General features: G+C 47.7%; 1 protein-coding gene across 1 annotated transcript; it reads right to left on the bottom strand.

Moving 5' to 3' along the window:
- Positions 1–5,338: 5,338 nt before the first annotated feature.
- VRTN (vertebrae development associated) lies at positions 5,339–7,480 on the bottom strand. The gene has a single exon (XM_059915780.1). The coding sequence runs from the start codon at positions 7,478–7,480 to the stop codon at positions 5,339–5,341; it is 2,142 nt and encodes a 713-aa protein (XP_059771763.1).
- Between the last annotated feature and the right edge of the window lie 13,675 nt (positions 7,481–21,155).

Genomic DNA, 21,155 nt, shown 5'->3' with positions numbered 1-21,155 from the left:
AACGCAAAGGCACTCAGGTGCTCCCCAAATACCTCCCTGACTCCCCACAGCCTGTGCTTTCCCTCCTCCCTGATGCTGGCCTCCCACCAGGCGGCATGCTGGGAGCTGCAATCTAGCCCAGGTGAGGCATGGGGCGGATCACCTGCAGCCTTCCGCCCTCCGCCATCCCTGCGGTTTCCTCAGGTGGAGGGCCATCCGTGAGCAGCTGTCTGCCCCATCTCTTCCTGCTGCCCTCTGATCTAGGTCCCCCTCCAGCTCTCTGCCTGGCAGAGCCGCTAGAGTTAAGCGGATTTCATGCTATTTTCAAAGTCATTTCCCATGGAAATTTTTTTTGTACCGTTAAACCTACTTTCTGCTGCTTCTCATCTCCCTGAAAGCTTCCTCCTCCCCTTCCATGAGATAAACCATGGCAATATTTAGGAACCTGCTAGTGACAACCTACTGGCATCCTCGGTTGGGGAGGGGAAATCATACTAGAACCTTCTTGCTGGAAGTCAGACCAGTGAGATGAGCAGACAGCACCCAGGGCCAGAGCAGGTTCCCCTCGCCCACACCCCCTGGGCCTTCCAGCCCCACCTTAACAACTGCCTTGTGTCAGGGTGCCTGTCCCTCAGCTTCCCATCCTCCCATGACAGCCACCAAACTGGGGTGAGTTTTTACAACCAGCATCCAGAGTCATTTGAGGAGCAACTGAGGCATTTCCGAGACCCCCAGGCAGCCTACATTTCTCAGAGAAGAGGTGGCCCTAGGAAGCTACAAGTTGGGAGGGGATCAGGATGAGCTATGAGATGCCAAAGCCAGCATATGCTTCCTTGTGACCCCACTGCACTTTTTGTGCATTCTGTATGAACGCCTCTGTCGTATTGAATCAGATCTCAGGTGCCAGTAAACCGAGGCCTTTACGAGGACAAGAGTTGAGGTCAGATGGTTCTGTATCCTCACCTTACAGCACAGGGCTCAGCCTATCATGGGTTGCTGGATAGGAGCCTATTACATCTGCCAGACCCCTTTGGTGAGCAAGGCTGATCCAACACCTCAGCCACAAACGATTGGACCAGACTTGAGATGCGACCTGGCATGAGAGCTGTGCTCAGATGAAAGGATGAGAATGGCCTGGACCAATCAAATTCTCTTCCTTGTGATAATCCAGCAATGTGGAAACACTGGAAGCCTGCAGTGTTCCTATGGTCCTGCTGTGATGGAGATGTGGAGGAGAGAAAATACTAGGATGACACCCAGCTTTCTGGCCAGTTCATCTGATACGCTGACTCTGGCAGCAACCATGGTAAAAAAAAAAAAAAAAACACTGAGAGAAGAGCAGATTGGTGGGTGTTGGGGGGTGAGCCCAGATTGGTGGTTAGTGAGACTGAGGTAAGGGTGGAACAGCCAGGAGAGGCAGGTGAGATATGAGGTGATGCTCAGAGCCCAAGAGTCACCCAAGGGTCTGAGTGCTGGACTTCAGAAATATTTGCGGAGAAAACCCATGCATCAAGGTAGACAAGATGATCTCCACCAAAATAGAGGATCCCTGCCCCAGATGATAAATATATGGATACTGAAATTTTTTTAATTATTCATGTTTCACCTGATTGTTTTTTTAGAGTGAAGCTTTTATATTCAAAATTTTAGAACTCGTTTTTACCTTACAACAGTACCAAATGTGAAAAGCTAACCTCACATATTCTGTCTTCTCCCTTTATTCAAACATTGTTCACTTCACTGGAATTTCTTTCCACATTTGCATCTGAGATAGAAGTGGCACAAAAAAATACAAATAATTTCAACAAATGTCAACTTCAAAATCAGCATGAAGTATTCTTAGCAAATATGGTCACTGCTTAGGTATTTCTGTCTTTCTAAGCAGGTTATAAAGGAAACAGCTTTCTACAGAAGAATAATATAACCATACTTATAAAACCTTTTCCAAATCAATAAATATTGACCTATCATTTTTCTTAATTCTCTTCCAACAGAAGCTAAAGTATCTCCCTGTGGATTTGGGCTCAGTGCTGGCCTCTGACAAAAGGAATTTTACATCTTGGGACAGGAGTGTTTTTAATCTAGAGAGTAACCTTGAGCAAGAATCTCCTTAGGCATTAGCTTCCTCCTAGAAAACAGGAATTAGATTCCCAGGGGTTCTCAGACTGGACATCATTGTTACCAACAGTAAATCCTCACCGAGCATTACTACGTGCAACATACTATACTATAGGCGTTATTATAATCCCATTTATAGATGGAGAAAGTGAGGCACAGCAAGGTTGACTAGCTCACTCCTGTGCACATACTGCTTCTCCAAAGTCTAAATCAGTAGGTCCAGGTGGAGCCCTGGAATCCACACTCCTAACAAGCTCCCCCAGGGACTGAGATCCAGGTGGTTTTTAGACCCTATTGTGAGACATTGCTCCAGGCATCAGATCTGCTCTGGTTCTGAGGGTGCAGGAAGGGAGCAAACAGGAGAATCTGAGCTCCAACCAGGGCATTTCACAGGACGGAAGATGCTGCCACCCTCTGACAGCTAAGGCAGTAAGGGTGGTAGGCTGTGGCTGGAAACAGCGTGATACTGTTTCCTACTGGGAACCCAGAGACTTTGTCTCCTGCTGCACCAGAGTGCCACCTGCTGGCTGTAGGTAGCCATCGCAGGCCAGGCAGGAACATCATTTGTCCAATCTCTTCACTGAACGTTAAGGGACTACCAAGCGACCACATCGGCGCTGGGGGTTCAGTGGAGACCCCACAGAGAAAGGCAGGCAGAGACGATGCCATAACAATGCTGCATGATTCCTGGAAAAGCAGGTAGGAGGCAAGGTCAGTCTGGATGAGGGCTACGGCATGAGGGGTCAGTGGGGAAAAATAAGCCTAGAGGTTGATAGGGATCAAGCTGGGGAGCCTCATTAGCGTTTGGATTTTGTGCTAAGGGTAATGGGAAATCCAGTAACAAGTCAGATTTAGGTTTCAGTGAGATCATTCTGGACTTTGTCGGGGGGGCTGGAATAGTTTGAGTGGAGGCAGAGTCAATTTGGAAACCATTCAAGTATCAGAGATGAGAGCAGCTGCTGGCCTAGATGAGGTGGTAGCTGCAGGGATGGAGAAATACGGACAATGAGAAATAGTTAGGATTAGGTTTGATTTTTTAAAAAAGAACAAATGTCAAAGAATAACAGCAGGACATCACAGTGGTCCCATTTCATTCATTCCTTCTTTCAACAAATTGTAGCACCAACTGTGTGTCAGAAACTAATCTACCTGCTGGGAATACAGTGTTGTAAGCCAGTCAGGGAAGAGCCCTGCTTTTCATGGAGTTATGCCCTAAGGAGGTGGGGGTGGGGGTGGGGGGGTAACATAATCAAATAAGCAAATAAACAACAAAAACAGATGGGAATAGGCACCATGTAGAGAATGTAGAAGGGATATGCGGCAGTGACTCATATCTGAATGTTAAGGAGCCTGCCCTGTAAAGATAACAGGGAAAAGCACTCTAGGCCAAAGTAAGCATAGCACATTCAAGATCAGAGGCAGCCAATGTGGCTGGATGTGGTGGGTAAAGGCAACAGAGGGACCAGAGGCAGGAAAGATAGTCAGGGGCCAGTTTATGAAGGACTTTGTAAGGCAGTGCAAGGAATTCTAAGAGTGAAGGGAAGCCACTGACACCTTTCAGAAAGGAAAGTGACAGAATCAGATTTCGCTTAAAGATCTCTCTGGCTGCCCTTGGAGAATGGATTGTGTGGGACAAGAGTGGAAGGAGGAGGCAGGTAGAACCTGAGATGTGGGCCAGGAGAGATGGTGGTGGCAGCAGCGTGAAGGGGAGGATTCTGGGCATACTTTAAAGTCAGAGTCAACAGGACTCCCTGATGGATTGGATGTGGGGTGAAAAAATAGCAGAACCAAGAATGACTCCCCAAGACCATGAGGATGACAGCTACTGCAGAATACCTAGACACAGGGAGAAAGGGCCTAAGGGAACGTCTTCCCCAAGGATGTGGCATCCCAACAAGCAAAGGCCTGGCCTTAATACTCAGCCCTGCTGGAGGGGGCATGTGAGTGAACCACACTGAAGCTCAGTTTCCTTACCTGTGGCTGGGCTTAGCCTGCTGGGGTGCATCGCAAGGACTAAATAGAAGCCTGACACAGACTTGGCCCTCATGCTGGCCCGGCCTCTGAGCACACTGAGTTGGCCAGTTTTCTCCCATTGTTGGGAAGTATCTTTCCAGGCAGCCATAGCCCTGCCCCCAGCGGGAAGAACACCCAAGGTCAATAACCAGTTCTAAGCAGAAACCCCAGAGTAATCCCCTCCATCCTCCAAGTCCTGGACCTGGGAACATCAAGGGAGAGAAATGGTCATTCTCAGCTCCTTAAACCAAAAGGGAACGTGGGAACAGGCAGTCACATAGGACAAAACAAATACCAGAGACCAAGGGCTGTGATCACCACATCACTTTATTTCTTTGGTTTTCCAACTTCACTCTTGGACAATGAAAATTCAGTCTCTTGCCTGCCTGGCCACTGTGTGGTCTCTCACTGGAGATGGGGCACAGGCTCTGAGGAGGAGCTCAACAGAAAAACTGGAGTCCCCAAGAGCCAGCCGGGCTGGCCGAGGACTGCGGGGTCCACAGCAGATGCACCAAGCAGCAGCAAGTAGAGACCCAAGGCCCTCTCCCTGAGTCCTTTACCACACTCCTCACAATGGACAGGCCAGCCTTCAGTGGTCCCCTAGAGGCCAACTTTGATTCTTTCTCTACATCCCTGCTTCTGCTCACACTGAGCCTGGCACCCTCTCCCTTAGGGGCACCAGGCAGAAGCCATGACCTGCTCCACATCTGATCTCTTAATGTTCCTCTGGGAAACACATTTGAGTAAGGGGCGTGCCAACCCCCAAAAGGAACTGAAGACATATATTCTTCCCAATGGGACAGACGGCCATGCTACAATACTCCTTTTGTCCCCGGGAAAAGCTGAAAGCAGCTTTAGCTAACCAACCCCGCTTCGGGTCCCCACATACATACAGCTTCCAATACCAGCAAGGGGGCCCAGCCAATGCACTTAAATCAAAACAAAAGACTAAAACCAAGACACAATAATAAAAATAAGAATGGTAAACAACTGAAGAGAATATCTCCGGTCCTGTAGCTCTCTGCAGGGGGCCAGATGGCTGCTCTCTGGCTCTCTCTGCCCTGGAGCTGGGAAACAACACGAAGCTGCCCTTGGATTCAGGGTTGATGCTATGAGAGCAAAAGGGATCCTGGCCAAGCCGGGGGGGGGGGGGGGGGGGGCGCAACTCAGGTCTCTGACCTTCTCCAAAGTGGTCCTCCTTCCTCCCAGCCCCTTTCATACCTCCCCGTCAGCCATCCACCAGGGTGAGGCCATCGTAGAGGGCACGCTTCCACATGTAGTAGGTAGAGCGGGCGGTGAGGGGGAAGAGGGCACTGAACTCCTTGTAGGAGGGGAAGCTCTTGGACTGGAAGCGCTTCTGCAGGAACAGCTTGGCCTGGGCCTTGAACTTCGTGGTGGCGAGCATGTCCATCACCAGCACCTGGCCGTCCCTGCCACCCGCCGCTGCTGCCACCACAGGGTGGCTGGACAGGGACCCACTGGGGGGCCGGCCCTGGGCCGTGGACCCCTCTTGCAGGGCCCCCTCTCTGGAAGGCCCTCCCTGGGCCTTCCCTGGATCCTCTCCTGGAGAAGCCGCCATCTGCAGGGTCCCTGCAGGTGGGACCATGGCAGCTGTCACATTCCTGCCAGCTTCTTTCTCCCGTTTCTCCTCCGCCTCCTTCATGCCCCCTTTGCCCAAGCTGGGGGCCTGTATCTGGAGCTTGGACAGACTTCTGGGCCAGCCCCGGGCAAGACTCTTCCAGACCCAAAAGGTGGAGGGAGACAGGCTCGGGTAGCGGAGGCGGAAGCGACAGAAGGGGAGGTGCCCACTGAGCACCTGCTTGCGGGCTGCCCTGCGCAGGCGCCTCTGCCAACGGGACAGGGGCATCCTCAGGGGTAGGAACTCCCGGGGGGCAGGTGACCCCCCACCCGTTGCTTTCCCTGCCCCTTCTCCTGCCTCACCCTTCCAAGGGAGCAAGGCCTTTTCCCCAACAGATGCTGGCTGGGAAGCCCCGGCTACCGAGAGGGCTGGCGCAGGCTTGAAGCTGGGGTTCCTTCGGAGAGCCTTTCGGCGCCAATTGTAGTAGGTGGACCGGGAGATGCCAGGGAACCTGCGTTTGAAGCAGCGATAGGGTACCAGCGTATTCAGGGAGATGCAGTGCTCCAGGTACAACTTGGCCCGCTGCATTAAGACCATTCCAGGGCTTGACATGGCCGACGAGGAGCACCCCAGCCCCTTGGCAGCCTGCTCCGCCGGCAGCTTCTCCAGCTCCTCCATGGCCAGCTCCTCCTTGGGGGCCAGGGCTCGGCAGGCGCCAGAGCCCAGGAGCTCGTGCTTCCAGGCGTAATAGGTGGAGCGGGAGATCTCGGGGAACCTCTGGAGGAACTGCTGCAGCGGCACGACACCCCCGCGGTGGAAGCTGTCCTGCAGGAAGTGCTTGGCCGAGAAGCGGGTGGCCACCCTCTGCCGGTGCTCCTGGGACTGCCGCCGCCAGCGGTAGAAGGTGCTCTTGGTGACGCTGTAGCGCTCACCGAGGTGGGAGTAGCTGAGGCCAGGTTCCCGGTTGAGCAGCTCCAGGGTCTTGGCGGGCGGCGGCAGCGGGGCCAGGGCAGCGGGAGTCGGGGCCAGGCCGGGGCTGGCACTTTCAGCCTCCACCTCCTCCAGCCCCACCACAGGGGCAAAGTACTGGTGGCGGAAGAGCTGGCTGGTGAGGGGCTGGCCGGCCCACATGATGTGCAGCGTGGCGGGCATGTGGTCGCAGCGGCGGGGCCGGATGACGCGGTTGAAGTATGGCCGGATCTTGACGTTGCGCAAGGGGTAGATGGAGTAGATGTTGCGCTGAAGGACGGAGGCGAGGGCGTACAAGTGCCACACGTTGGAGAAGCTGCTAGGAAAGCAGGTGGCCTTGACGTCCGCATCAAAGATGGCCTCTAGCGTGGCGGACGGCAGGCTGGTCATCTCCGGGGACTCCTCAGAGCACAGGGAGTAGCGCACGGCCTGCAGCATCACCTTGGAGTCAATCATGCCCTGGAGGTAGTAGTGCCGGTGCAGCAGCATCTCTACCACTGTGCGGGCCCGCAGCTCCAGGCTGAGGCCCGCGTCGCCCCACAGCAGCATGCTGGCCGCCTCGAACAGCAGGCTGCCCTCGCCCTTGCACACCAGCGGCAACATGTTCCGGGGAGCGTCCTCTGGGTACAGGCTCAGGGCCACCGAGTCCACCTCCAGCACCTGGGGGCCGGGGCCTCCCTCCCGGCTGGTGGGGAGCGCGAAGGAAGACAGGACCTGCTTGGCCTCCAGAGCAGCACCAACGAGACCCTCCAGGCCCTCGGACTCCACCGCCTCCTGCAGCTCCTGCAGCACCTGCTGCACCAGCTGCTCCCGGGATGTCATCCTACCAGGGCAAAGGACAGAGGGCAGAGGTCAGCCAAGGCACCCAGATGATACCCAGCAATGGCGGCTTCTCCACGCCTCTGCCTTCTCCCTCAAGATGACGCCTAGCTATTCCCATCCTTCCATAGCAGGTAATGGCTACGTGCCTCCTGGGGTTTGTTTAATTACTCAGTGGTACAAAGGAAGAGCTTGGCCTTGGAGAATGGCTTTGAATCCTGGTTCTGATATTAGCTTGAGTAAGTCACTCAACCTCTCTGTGTTTCTGGTTCCTTTTCTGTTAAAATGGGGACATAATAAAAGTATCTACCTTATAGGACTGTTGTGGATATAAATGAGACAATGAAAGTAAAGGACGGAGATATGTAAGTGTATATTTATAAGTGTACACACACATACACACACACATATATATATATATTCATCCTTAGAAAAGTGCCTGGCACATAGTAAAGTACTGAAGAAGCATTAGCTATTATATATTAGAGTATTATCTAGTACTATACATATTATATAGTGCAGGTATAAAAGCTGTACCTCTACACCTGTTAAAGACAGACAGACAATCACACATAACCTAAATTGGTCTCCTTTTTCCTAAAACAGTGATTCTCAAAGTATGGTCCATGAGGACTTCCCTGGTGGTGCAGTGGTTGAGAATCCGCCTGCCAATGCAGGGGACACGGGTTCGAGCCCTGGTCCTGGAAGATTTCACATGCCGCGGAGCAACTAAGCCCGTGCGCCACAACTACTGAGCCTGCGCTCTAGAGCCCGCGAGCCACAACTACTGAGCCTGTGTGCCTAGAGCCCATGCTCCGCAACAAGAGAAGCCACCACAATGAGAAGCCGGCACCGCAATGAAGAGTAGCCCCGCTTACCACAAGAGAAAGCCCGCGTGCAGCAACAAAGACCCAGCGCAGTCAAAAAAAAAAAAGTATGGTCCATGGACCCTTGGGGTTTTCTGAGGGGCTGCAAGTTAAACTGTTTTCATAATAATACTAAGATAACAACACTAAGATATGATTTGCCTTTTTCATTGTGTTAACATTGGAGTACAGCTAGTACCTCAGCATGAATTAAACTAGAAATCACTGTGTTCTACCCCATCATGTAGCCACAGTTGGGAAAAAGAAAGCTAGTATCACTCCAAAATGTCCTTGATGCAGCAACAAAGATCATTATTTTTTTAAATCATAACCCTTAAATACATGACTTCAACGTTGGGAGTGACAAAACGGGGAGTACTCATAGAGGATTTCTGCCGCACACTGGTGCATAATGAATGAGTGACAATTGTTTGGGTTGCATGATGAACTAGCCACTTTTTCATGGAATACCATTTTTACTTGAAAGAAAAATTGAGTGGCATTAGTCATTTAGACTTGGATATATTTGACAGACATTTTCTCAAAAATGAATAAGGTGAGGCTGTCACTTCAAGGAAAACTACTACTATTTATGGCCAGTGAAAATTTTTGTGCTTTCATTTGAAAATTAGAATTTTGGAAAACTTGTATCCACTACAGTGAGCTTGACAGCTTCCCAATACTTAAAAGATTTTTCTGATGGGACCAGTGGTGACACTAACACATGTAACTTTTTATACTATATAATGGAATGTTCAACATTTGAAGATTTGCATCACTCAATGAACTGTATTTCCCAAATAACCAATGGGATGGCACGGGTAAAAGATCCATTCAAAGTATAAAAGAAAGCAACGGATTTTTAATATAATAGGGTACAGAGGTTCCTGGATATTATTTCAGATTCTGCATTATAACTAAGCTTTGAGGAACTACCACCTGTCGAGTTTCAGTGTAGCTGTCAAAGAATATCCACTGAAAATGCTACCAAAATACACTTCCTCTGGGAACTCTCTGGCAGTCCAGTGGTTAGGACTTCACACTTTCACTGCCGTGGCCCAGGATCGATCCCTGGTTGGGGAACTAAGATCCTGCAAGCCCCATGGTGGCAAAGCCAAAGGAAAAAAAAAATAAAAATATTCTTCCTCTGTCCATCTATGCGTCTGGATGAAGTTGGATTTTCTTCATGTACTTCTACCAAAATAATGTATCACAACAGATTGAACACAGAGGCAGATAAGAATCTACTTGTCTTCTGATAACCAGATATTACAGAGATTTGAAAATTTTTAAAGATGCACTGTTCTCACTAAACTTTTTTTGTCCTGGAAAAGTTATTTTTCACAAAAACTATTATTTCTTACCATGTAACAGGTTTGTTCTTTTTTAATAAAGAAATCTTTTCTAAATGTCTAAATTTTAATTTTGAATGTAACATGTTGACAGATGTAACCTATATAAACAAAAGCTCTTCAGGGTCTTCAATTTTTAAGAGCATACAGGTGTCCTGAGACCAAAACATTTGAGAACTGCTGCCCTGGGATAAAGTTAGTCTTTTCAAAGAGGTAGCAGCAGCCTAGCCACTGTGCTGACACAGATCTAATAACTAAGGTTTACTATTTGCCATGCACCTTCCCAATCCTGGCAGCGGAACTTTAAGGTGGGTACTAACATTATCCCCAATTTACAGGTGAAAAAACTGAGACAATCAAATTTAGGCTCATTTGCCCAATTTGCCCCAGGCCACATAAGTGGTGCAGCCAGTAGTTGAAACCAGATGCTCTTTAGGGCCTGTGATTCATCTACTCCTGTTTAAAATGCCAGCCACCTTTCAATTCAAACTAATCACCCTAATTACTGGTAGGTTTTCTGTGTTGTGTTGCAAAGCAGAGTAATATTCCTTTGTGGACATTGTTTTTAAATTAAAAAGGAGACCATTATCCTTTCTCAGATCTTTGATTTTAATAAATTCCTTTAGATTAGCCTTAGGTTTAAAAATTGTGTTTGGGTGTATACATTTGTCAACTCATCAAACTGCACACCTAAAAGGAAAGGGTTTTGCGCACTTACAAGGGATGCATTTGGGTGTAAATTATGGTTCAGTAAAGTTGAAAACAAGTTTTTAAAGAACCAAAGGCTTACCACCAGAATTTTACTTGGTAACCATAAAAAAGAAAGCTTTTTAAAAACTGGTAATCAGAATCACCTTTGGATAAAACTTTCTTGCTTGTAGATTTTTTTTTAAATGTGTTTACCGTGACAAACCTGGTCTAACCTCTCACTAGATTTCTATTTGTCCCACATTATCTGACCCTGGAATTGGGCTTTTAATCTGTTCATCTTTTATATACTTCATATTTACTTTTTTAAAAACTTAGTTTTTTGGACTCAGGAGATAAACTTCACCGAGAGCACTTCCATATGCGATAAAAAGTTGAGCCCTGAGGAACAAACTGTATACACAGAAGAGCTTTTTCATTCTGGCAGACAACAAAGATGCCGGGGGTTTTGTTTTTCTTGCATGTCACCTGTAAACGCTGCTATACGGATGCATATAAATGAGAGCTCTGCTCTGCTAGATACTTCGCAAACAAAATTATGAAAATAACCACCATTCACCTACTGCTTACTATGTGCATTTAGGTAATTCAACCAAAATCTCAAAAAAAATAAGAAGGGATAATTAAATTGTGTGGGTGATTCTTCCTGCCCTTCCACACCAGGAGCAGGGCACAATGTTCCCTTAAACGATTACAAGTTTCTGTGGGCTTTGCATTGGGTGAGCGTTTGGACTTCAGGCTTTTCAGAGGTAATATTTATATGTGGTTCTCACTTTCCTTCTACATGAATTACAACTCCATCACACCTGCACCTTCACTAGGATAGCTACTTCTAGTTCACACCTAGAGAAATGGAGGCTTGGGGGTTAAATAACATTCCCAAGACCACAAGCTATTAAAACTACAAAACGTAAGCAATCTGACTCCAGAGCTCCCCTCCTAACCCCTGTAATTCCACCATACAGGGAAATACAGGGCCCAAAATGCTCATTATCCAAAGGATGCAGAAACACATGGATTCTTGGGGTTTTGAGACAAAGCTGGCCATTTTACAGATTAGGAAATTGAGGTCCAGAAAGGTAAAGTTGACTTGCCTGAATTCCCGCTGTAGTATCCAGATACCTGCCAACACGTCCAGATAGACCACACGTCTTCCTGCGCAAACCCCACCCTCCTCCCTCCCCTTCCCTGTCCCACCCTACCTACTCTTCCCATCCCAGTCCCACCCCACCCCACCCTAACTCATTCCTTCCTCTTCCCCAAAGAGGTAAGAGGAGGTGTGAGTAGGTAATACCCTACTTCTTTTTTCCTCAAAAGCTTGCTGAGAAAAAGTAGCTCCCTGGAGAGGCTCTGCACCTCGCTTCAACTCAGGTGGGTCTGGACCAGGAGAGAATGGGGCAGCGGGGAAAGGCCAGAGGCTGTACGGGGAAGCTAATCATACTTAAGTAGACAATTGGTTGATGGGGTTCAGGTGCAACAGTCTTTTTGGTGATAGCTCCCTGGAAACGCAAAGCAAAGCAGATCTGACGATTACCAGGTGCATGCGTGGAATAAGGTGCAGAAAGTGAGAGCTAATCTAGGGGTCTTGCCCAGCTGGCCTCCCCTGGCCCCACCACTCTTAGAAGGGACCTGAAAAAACATGAAACCGAGGAGGTAGGGCCCCTCAAGGCGACACAGGCTCCCCGGCTTGAGGTTGGAAGGGAGGAAATAGGACATCCAGAAAGCATCCAGCCAGCATCTTGGCACCTAAGAAGGGCTCTGGAGCCCAGGAATGAATGAATGGACACGGGCAACTCTGCAGGCAATTCAAAGCCTCACCTTCACCAAGGCCCACTTTCCTCCTCCCCCAGTCTCCTTATTTCAAGCAGATGGGGTCTCGGAGCCCAGGTCTGGCCTCTGTCCCTTGCATTTTAAAAGGGGTGAGCCAAGCGCTCTGGGCAGGGCAAGGGAAGAAAGGGCCAAAGAATCTGCTGACAGTGTTGGTAAGTCTCTGGCCTCTAGAACAAACACCCTCCCTGCCAGGCTCATCCTGGGCTCCGCATTCGCTCACCAAGGACCCCGTATTCGCTCACCAAGGACCCCGTATTCGCTCACCAAGGACCCCGTGTTCTCCCCATCCCTCATAAAGCAGGTCCTGCAGTCTCAGTAGCCAGCCAGGCCCTACAAGCATGAGGGAGGGCCACCCTGGCCTCAGCCCTCAGTAAGACTGGCTAAGACCGTGGAGGCATGGCTGGCATCTCACCCGGCCTGGCTCCACACCTCTCTGGCCTGCCCTCCAGTCCCCCAGTCACGCCGGCCCAGCTGCCCAGGCTGCGCCTCTGGCTCGAGGGAGCGCCAGCCATCTTGGCTTCTTCCCCGGTGGCCAGGAGGCCTCGCGGGGCATGGGCGGCCACAGGTCCTGGCTGGTGGCAGGCAAGTCCCTTGGCTGTGACTTCCCAAGGAACCTCCCACCAACCAAGGGCAGCAGGAGGGCCTGGGGGCACCAGGGTGGACCTGAGGCCACCCAGTCAATCATGCCTCGGTAGTTCCCAAGCTGAGTAGCTCTAGGGGACCACGCGCCTGGAAGGGAAGAAGAATGGGCAGCGAGGCCCACGAGGGGAAGCGGAGCGAGCCGCCAGGAGGCCCTGGATAGCTGGGGAGAGAGCTGGCTGGCTGGGGGTATCTGAGACAAGGGACCCAACTGGGGAAACACCGGGAGTCTGGGGAAGGGCTAAGGCCAGACCATTGTGTAGGGTGGGGAGGGGAGATAGGCGGGCGAGCGGGGGGTGGGGATGGGGAAGGGGCTGGGGGTGGGGGTGGGGAGAAGGAGAACTTGAAACAATGCGTCCCCTCTACACACACACACACACACACACACACACACACACACGCGGCATCTTCAGAGTCACTCTATGACCCTTGAGTCCTTTAGTGTCCCAAGGCCACCCCCTCGTTCCCCTGGGGTCTCCAAACTGCTCGAGGCACCCACCCTTCCTAATTTTGAGGAAACTTCCTAGTTTACTGACCTCGAGGGTGGCCCAGAGCCCAGGGGGCGTCCGCTTCTCTCTCCACCTTCCAGCTTGGGACATTTAAGTCACCCTGTGGGCAGTGTCCCCAGCTGAGCGCCACTCTCACTCCAGAACTGGTTTCATATCTGTGGTGGACCATTGAGCATGGACCGTCTACAGCCAACTGGCCGGTGGAGAAGCGGCTTAAGCCACTCCCCCCAGGAAATCGCCCACCCTCAAGTGCTCTGGTCCCAAGATGAAAGAAGTGCAAATTCGGGGGTCACTTCCAATGGTAAAGTGATAGCAGCTATTGTCTCGTCCACTCTACCCAGCTGGGGGTGTTAAAGCGCCCTGACCTAGCTCTGAAACGGACCCCAAACTGCCCAGGGAAAACTTGAAAGAAAGTCGAAAGATTTCCGAAGAATTTGGGGGGAGGGGAAAGGGAGGGGAGGAGGTTTAGATAGAAAGACCTAAGGAAAGTCTATGGCCAGGCTAAGACGGGGAGGGGGTGGCGAGAGCGAAGCTGGAGCCGGGAAACTAGCCTTGGGTGATTGGTTAGAGGACTTGGGGCTCTCTGAACCCCCAAGGTGCATCTCTTCCTGAGGCAGCTCCCCCATCCCTGGCTCCCAAGAGACAGGGAGGCTGGAGCACTCACTGCCCCCACCTTGGTGCAGGCCCCCTTCCCTTCCAGAAAGGCCTCCATCCCCACCTTTCCCTGAGCATCCCCCAGGCTTGAGGCGCAACACCTCTCACTCCCAAAGTGTGCCTGGGCCAAAGATGCTTCTGTCTGGGTCCAGGGCACCTATCCCAGGACACCTGGTTTTCTGAGCCCAGCAGAAAGGTAAGGACATGTGGTACCTGGGGCTTCCGTCCCTCCCCGCAGCTCACCTCAGCCCAGAGGCCTCAGATAATCCCGGAGGAACTAGTCCTATCCGCCCGTCCAGTTCCCCGCTGGTGGGGGAGGTGAGGGCTGGCAGATTGCAGCCTTTGGTGGTAGCTCCCCCCAGGGGCTTTCCTGCCCAGCCTTAACCCTTTGGAGTGCTGGGGCTAACAGCTTCTCCCGGGCTTCAGTTCCACCCACCTCTCCTCTTTATCGCCTTACCCCTCGCTACCACTGTAAAATGCCCCCCAGTGTCGGTTATGCCCCAGTTCCACTAATCATCTACTCCTCTGCCGATCATGAACCCTACACTTATCACCTAAGTCAAAACTCCTTTATCAAACATCCATCCTCAGGAAAGCTGGATGAGGGGGCCACCAGAAGTGAACTCAAGTCCAGTCCCTGCATCTTAAGCACACCAGCCCCACCCACCATGATGGCAGTCGCCTGAGGCAGTGGTTTAGACGCCTCCTGGACTTGGATTTGAATGCCAACCCTGCCCCATACTAGAGTATGGCTTTAGGCAAATTGTTTAAACCTCAGAGCCCTGATTTATTGGTTACTGGGGCCTAACATTTACGCCAGAGAGTTCGTTTACCCCCAGAGTTGTTGGGTGGATTCAGTAAGATAAACGTAAGCCTTTAGGACTGTGCTTGGCACAAAGCAAGTATATTCCAGTTCTCAGGCTCTCCAGTGAATTTGAAATTATTTTTAAGTTCTTAATATAAATGCAATATTTTAAAAGTTTCAGACAATAGTGGTGATTTTGTAGAAGGAGATGGAATTACGAGATACTTTTTCTTTCCACATAGCTTTCTGTGTCTTTTGACATTTTATAAGGAGTCCGCATTACTTGCTATCATTTAAAAAAGGCAATGAAGATAATTTAAAATTCTTTAAAAGGCTAATAGACTCTTTTAAAGTATTTTTTAAAAAGAAACCCTAGTGATAAAAAGGTTTGTTGGCGCTCCCATTACCAAAGTAAGAGTCTTATTTATAGACTAATTGGGAAAATGAATAATTGGGAGAATTTTAAAAGTAAAGTAGTAAGAAGGAAAAATCACCTATAATCTCATTATCTAAAGACAGCTATTGTGAACATCTTGGTACATTTCTTTCTAATCTAGTTTCTTTTCTTAGACTACACAAATTAAACTTTGTCTTTACAAAAGACCCAAATGGTACAGAGTAAAAAATAGAGTAAATTGAGCCAGTCCTCCCTTTTAGTCCCAAACCCATTCTCCTCATTATGAGAACTAAAACAACTGCCCAGTTCTTTTTCTGTATATTTTCAGCTTTTTCTGTGCATATACACATGTATATTTTTCTAGTCTCTCTGTGCATATTTTTATTCTGTGTTAAATACTTTACTTTTGACTAATATATATTATATATGTGCATATGTATTATATACATAAATGATATCTAAATAATAATACAGTAGTCCTTCCTTATCTGCAGTTTTGCTTTCCTTGGTTTCAGTTAACCTGCAGTCAACTGCAGTGGAAAAATATTAAATGAAAAATTCCAGAAGCAAATATTCATGAGTTTTAAATTGCTCGCTGTTCTGAGTAGCGTGATGAAATCTCTCATCCCCCCGGCTCTGTCCCACCTGGGAAGTGAGTGAATCATCCCTCCCATCAGCCTATCCACGCTGTAGACACTACCCAACTAGTTAGTATAGGGGAAAACATAGTATATATAGGGTTCGGTACTCTCCGCGGTTTCAGGCATCCACTGGGGTTCTTAGGATGGGGTTGGGGGGGCTGAAGTAGGGAGGGACCACAGTACCACTGTATATTATTCAAAATGCTTGTAAATATTGGTTCAGGAATTTACTAAAGTATTCAAGATTCAAATTTCAGCCCTGTTCCCTTTCTACAGTTTCTCTTTTCAGAAGCAACCACTATCATAATTCAAAAAGAGACATGCACCACAATGTTCATTGCAGCACTATTTACAATAGCCAGGACATGGAACCAACCTAAATGTCCATCAACAGATGAATGGATAAAGAAGATGTGGCACATATATACAATGCAATATTACTCAGCCATAAAAAGAAACGAAATTGAGTTATTATTTGTAGTGAGGTGGGTGGACCTAGAGTCTGTCATACAGAGTGAAGTAAGTCAGAAAGAGAAGAACAAATACCATATGCTAACGCGCATATATGGAATCTTAAAAAAAAAAAAGAAGAAGGTACTGATGAACCTAGTTGCAGGGCAGGAATAAAGAGGTAGACATAGAGAATGGACTTGATGACATGGGGTGGGAGGGCGAAGCTGGGGCAAAGTGAGAGTAGCATCGATGTATATACACTACCGAATGTAAAATAGTTGGCTGGTGGGAAGCAGAAGCATAGCACAGGGAGATCAGCTCCGTGCTTTGCGATGACCTAGAGGGGTGGGATAGGGAGGATGGGAGGGAGGCTCAACAGGGAGGGGAGGGCTTCCCTGGTGGCACAGTGGTTAAGAATCCTCCTGCCAATGCAGGGGACATGGGTTTGAGCCCTCATCCGGGAAGAGCCCACATGCTGCAGAGCAACTAAGCCCGTGCACCACAACTACTGAGCCCATGTGCTACAACTACTGAGCCTGCACTCTAGAGCCCATGCTCCACAACAAGAGAAGCCACCGCAATGAGAAGCCCGCGCACTGGAACAAGAGTAGCCTCCGCACAGCAATGAAGACCCAATGCAGCCAAAATTAAATAAATTAAATAAATAAATTTTAAAAAGAGGGAAGGGACATGGGGACATGTGTATGCATATGGCTGATTCGCTATGTTGTGCAACAGAAACTAACACAGTATTGTGAAGCAATTACACTCCAATAAAGATGTATTAAGGAAAAAAAAAGCAACCAACATCGTTTCTAAGGTATCATGCCAGAGATCTGTTATGTATAAAGAAGCAAATCTCTCAGAGAGCATTTTGTCCTTTCTTTAAAGCATAAATGTAATATACTACTCTTATGTACCTTGCTTTTTAAAATAAATTTATTTATTTATTTATTTTTGGTTGCATTGGGTCTTCGTTGCTGCGCGTGGGCTTTCTCTAGTTGTGGCAAGTGGGGGCTACTCTTCATTGCGGTGCGCAGGCTTCTCATTGCAGTGGCTTCTTTTGTTGCGGAGCGTGGGCTCTAGGTGCGCGGGCTTCAGTAGTTGTGGCATGCGGGCTCAGTAGTTGTGGCACGTGGACTCAGTAGTTGTGGCACACAGGCTCAGTAGTTGTGGCACGCGGGCTCAGTAGTTGTGGCACACGGGCTTAGTTGCTCCACGACACATGGGATCTTCCTGGACCAGGGCTCGAACCCATGTCCCCTGCATTGGCAGGTGGATTCTAAACAACTGCGCCACCAGGGAATTCTCCCCACCTTGCTTTTTATACTTTAATTTTTTACCCAGAGCCACCACTGTTCAATAAAATAATGACAGGCACACATTACTTTTACACTTTCTAGTAGCCACATTCGAAACATTAAAAGGAACAGGTGAAATTAATTTTAACAATAGATTTTATTTAAACCAATATATCTGAAATATTATCATTTTGACAGGAAATCAATGTAAAAAATTATTAATGAGATAGCTCATTCATTTTTTTTTGTACCAAGTCTTCAAAATCCAGTGTGCATTTTCCATTTAAAGCATATCTCAGAACTAGACACATTTCAAATGTTCTATTTACTCATGTGGATGGTGGCAGATATATTAGCACATGTCTAGATGTAGCATGAACTCCATTTTATAAATCAACATAATGTACTATCCAGTCCTCTATTTTTTTACGTTATTTATTTATTTAGTTAGTTATTTATGTGGCTGTGTTGGGTCTTCGTTGCTGCACGTGGGCTTTCTCTAGTTGCGGCGAGCAGGGGCTAATCTTCGTAGCAGTGCGTGGGTGGGCTTCTCATTGCGGTGTCTTCTCTTGTTGTGGAGCATGGGCTCTAGGCACACAGGCTTCAGTAGTTGTGGCTCGCAGGCTCTAGAGCACAGGCTCAGTAGTTGTGGCGCAAGGGCTTAGTTGCTCTGCAGCATGTGGGATCTTCCCGGACCAGAGATCTAACCCACGTCCCCTGCATTGGCAGGCAGACTCCTAACCACTGCACCACCAGGGAAGTCCCTATCCAGTCCTCTATTGATGAACCTTAAGGTCATTTCCTTCTTTTGCTCTTAAACCATGCTACAATTGGTAACTTTGCACACACATAATTTTGCACATGTGTAGGTGTAACTATACCTTCAAAGTGTATGCGTATAGTAATTTAGATAGATTTTGCCAAGTTTCTCTTCGTAGAAGTTGTACCAGTTTATTCCCCCCAAAACAAAGTATGAGTGTAGTCTTCCTACCCCTAAGCCAGCATAGTGTGTCATCACATTTTTTTTTATCTTTGACAATCTAATAGGTGAAAACTTAGTCTCTCAGTGTGGTTTTAATTTACAATTTTCATTACGAGTAAAGGAGAGCATTTTTCATCCATTTAAGAGCCATTTATATTTCCTTTCCTGTGAATATCCTTTGCCCCATTTTGCTATTTGGTTATAGACCTTTTCTTATTGATTAAAGAGAGTTTTATATAAAGACAGCCCTTGGTCTACGACAGGAACTAGAAATACTTTTTTCTGAGTTTGTGGTTTATAATTGGACTTGGCTCACGGTGGTTTTTTTATCATGAAGAAATCTGCTTATTTTTACATATATTGAACATATCTTGTCTTTAATGGATTCTGGATTTGGTACATTTTAATCTACCTTTATTTAAACCATTAAGATGAGGTGTCACAAAATTAAGGGCCTCGTCATAAGCTGTCCAAACATCAAAAATCCCAGATTCCCAGCAATAATTAAACGAACTCCTACAAGTAGATATCTTTAGTTAATATATACCTTGCTTTGAACAAAATTCAGATTTAGGAAGCAGATGAGTTCAGGGTAATCCTTCACTTATAAAGGGGCATACAATAGGACAGCTTCCTTTACATAATGAGCTGAGATAAGTAATTAACTGTGTTTAAATTTACAGCTTTCCAGGGGTTGTATAAGTGGTGCTTCACCTGTATTTGGATCAGCTACAAAAAACAAGTCCGGTATTGAGTGAAGTAATATTGATTGAACACTGACTGTATAGTGAAAAGCCTGAGCTTTGGAGCATAATGGCAGGGTTAAAATTCCAGCTCTATGCCTATGTGCCCTTGAACAAGTTTTCTCACATCTCCAGACCTAATTCCTCACTTAAAGAATGATAATAATACCGGAGAGTTTGCTCTGAGAATTAAATGAAAAACTGCTTATGAAGTTCTTAGCACAGGTCTCATGATAAAATGCTCTGGACATGTTGCTGCTGTTAGATTTAGCTGTCTTCCCACCTCATTCTTCTTCTATAGATATTTAAAGAATTCATCCATTTGTCATTCAATTAATGCAGCCACTCAATGCCTTATTAAATAATTTACATATTAGTCCATCATTTATTCAGTTATTCATTTACTCACACATTCACTCATGCACTGTCATTCATTCAACAGATATTTGAGCTCCTAGTATGGGCCAGATCCTGGGCTAGCTCTGAGTACATAGTGATGTCCATGGACCTGACTCAAGAGTTTGAGGGTTGAGGTTCAAAAGCTTCTCATTCACTCCACAGCAGAACAAATACCTGTGTTCACTGTATGCCATGGCTCTTTATCCAATGGCTGCTAGTTTTAATTCCATGACAACATAATCTCCTGGCTTCCTTTCTTTGTCCCTTTCTCTTCTTCCCCCCCCACACCCCGCCCTTTTACCCTCTCTTTGCCCAGGACTCTACCCCGGACTCAGGCCTTTACTACCACTATCAGAGTCCCTTGGCGATTACCAAGACAGATGACCACTCAGACTCTGAGTCAGACTAACCTGAGTTGAAGCTCAGCTCCTCTACTTCCTAGTTTAGGGAACTTAGACAAGTCTGACCCTCAGTTTCCTCCTCTGTAAAATAGGGATAATAATATCCACTTTATTCGAATGATTGAATTAAACAATGAAGTCACTCCTTCACTGCAAAGAAACACTTAACACCAGGGAGGTATGCTGATCAATTCACATCTCAATTAGTTGAGTGTCTACTCTATGTAGGCATTATGTTCAGTACTATGAAGACACACAATGAGCTAATGTCGGGCTTCCCTGGTGGCGCAGTGGTTAAGAATCCGCCTGCCAATGCAGGGGACACGGGTTCGAGCCCTGGCCCGGGAAGATCCAACATGCCGCGGAGCAACTAGGCCCGTGAGCCACAACTACTGAGCCTGTGTTCTAGAGCCCACGAGCCATAACTACTGCGCCCGTATGCCACAACTACTGGATCCCGCGTGCCTAGTGCCCGTGCTCCACAACAAGAGAAGCCACCGAAACAACAAAGAGTAGCCCTCGCTCGCCGCAACTAGAGAAAGCCTGCTCACAGCAACGAAGACCCAACGCAGCCAAAAATAAATAAATAAAATAAATAAATTAAAAAAAAAAAAAAGAGCTAATGTCATCTCTTCCAGTCAGAAGCCATCGCCCAGGGGGGTCCACAGTAAGTGCTCAATAAGAGCTACTATTATTTGCTTTTCCCAAGGAACGCCCCTCACTCCTGGACACTGGCATTTCTCAGAGACCTGTGCTGAGAGGGCTGCTGGACTGATGCTAGCTTCTCTGGTTTCATTTGCAACTCCAATCTGGCATTCTGTATGGCTTTAAAGTCATTTAATTTTGTGGTAAATTTGAATATAGACTGGGTATTAGCGTATTCTAAGGAATTAATAATATTCTAAGGAATTAATGTTAAATTTGTTAGAGGTGATAATAGTAAGAAAAGGTCCTAAATTTTCAGATGTTTGTAAGAATTTAGGGTTGAAATGGTAGGA

Source organism: Balaenoptera ricei, chromosome 2 (assembly GCF_028023285.1).
Source record: "Balaenoptera ricei isolate mBalRic1 chromosome 2, mBalRic1.hap2, whole genome shotgun sequence".
NCBI lineage: Eukaryota > Metazoa > Chordata > Mammalia > Artiodactyla > Balaenopteridae > Balaenoptera > Balaenoptera ricei.
This window is presented reverse-complemented; position numbering and strand designations above follow the sequence as displayed.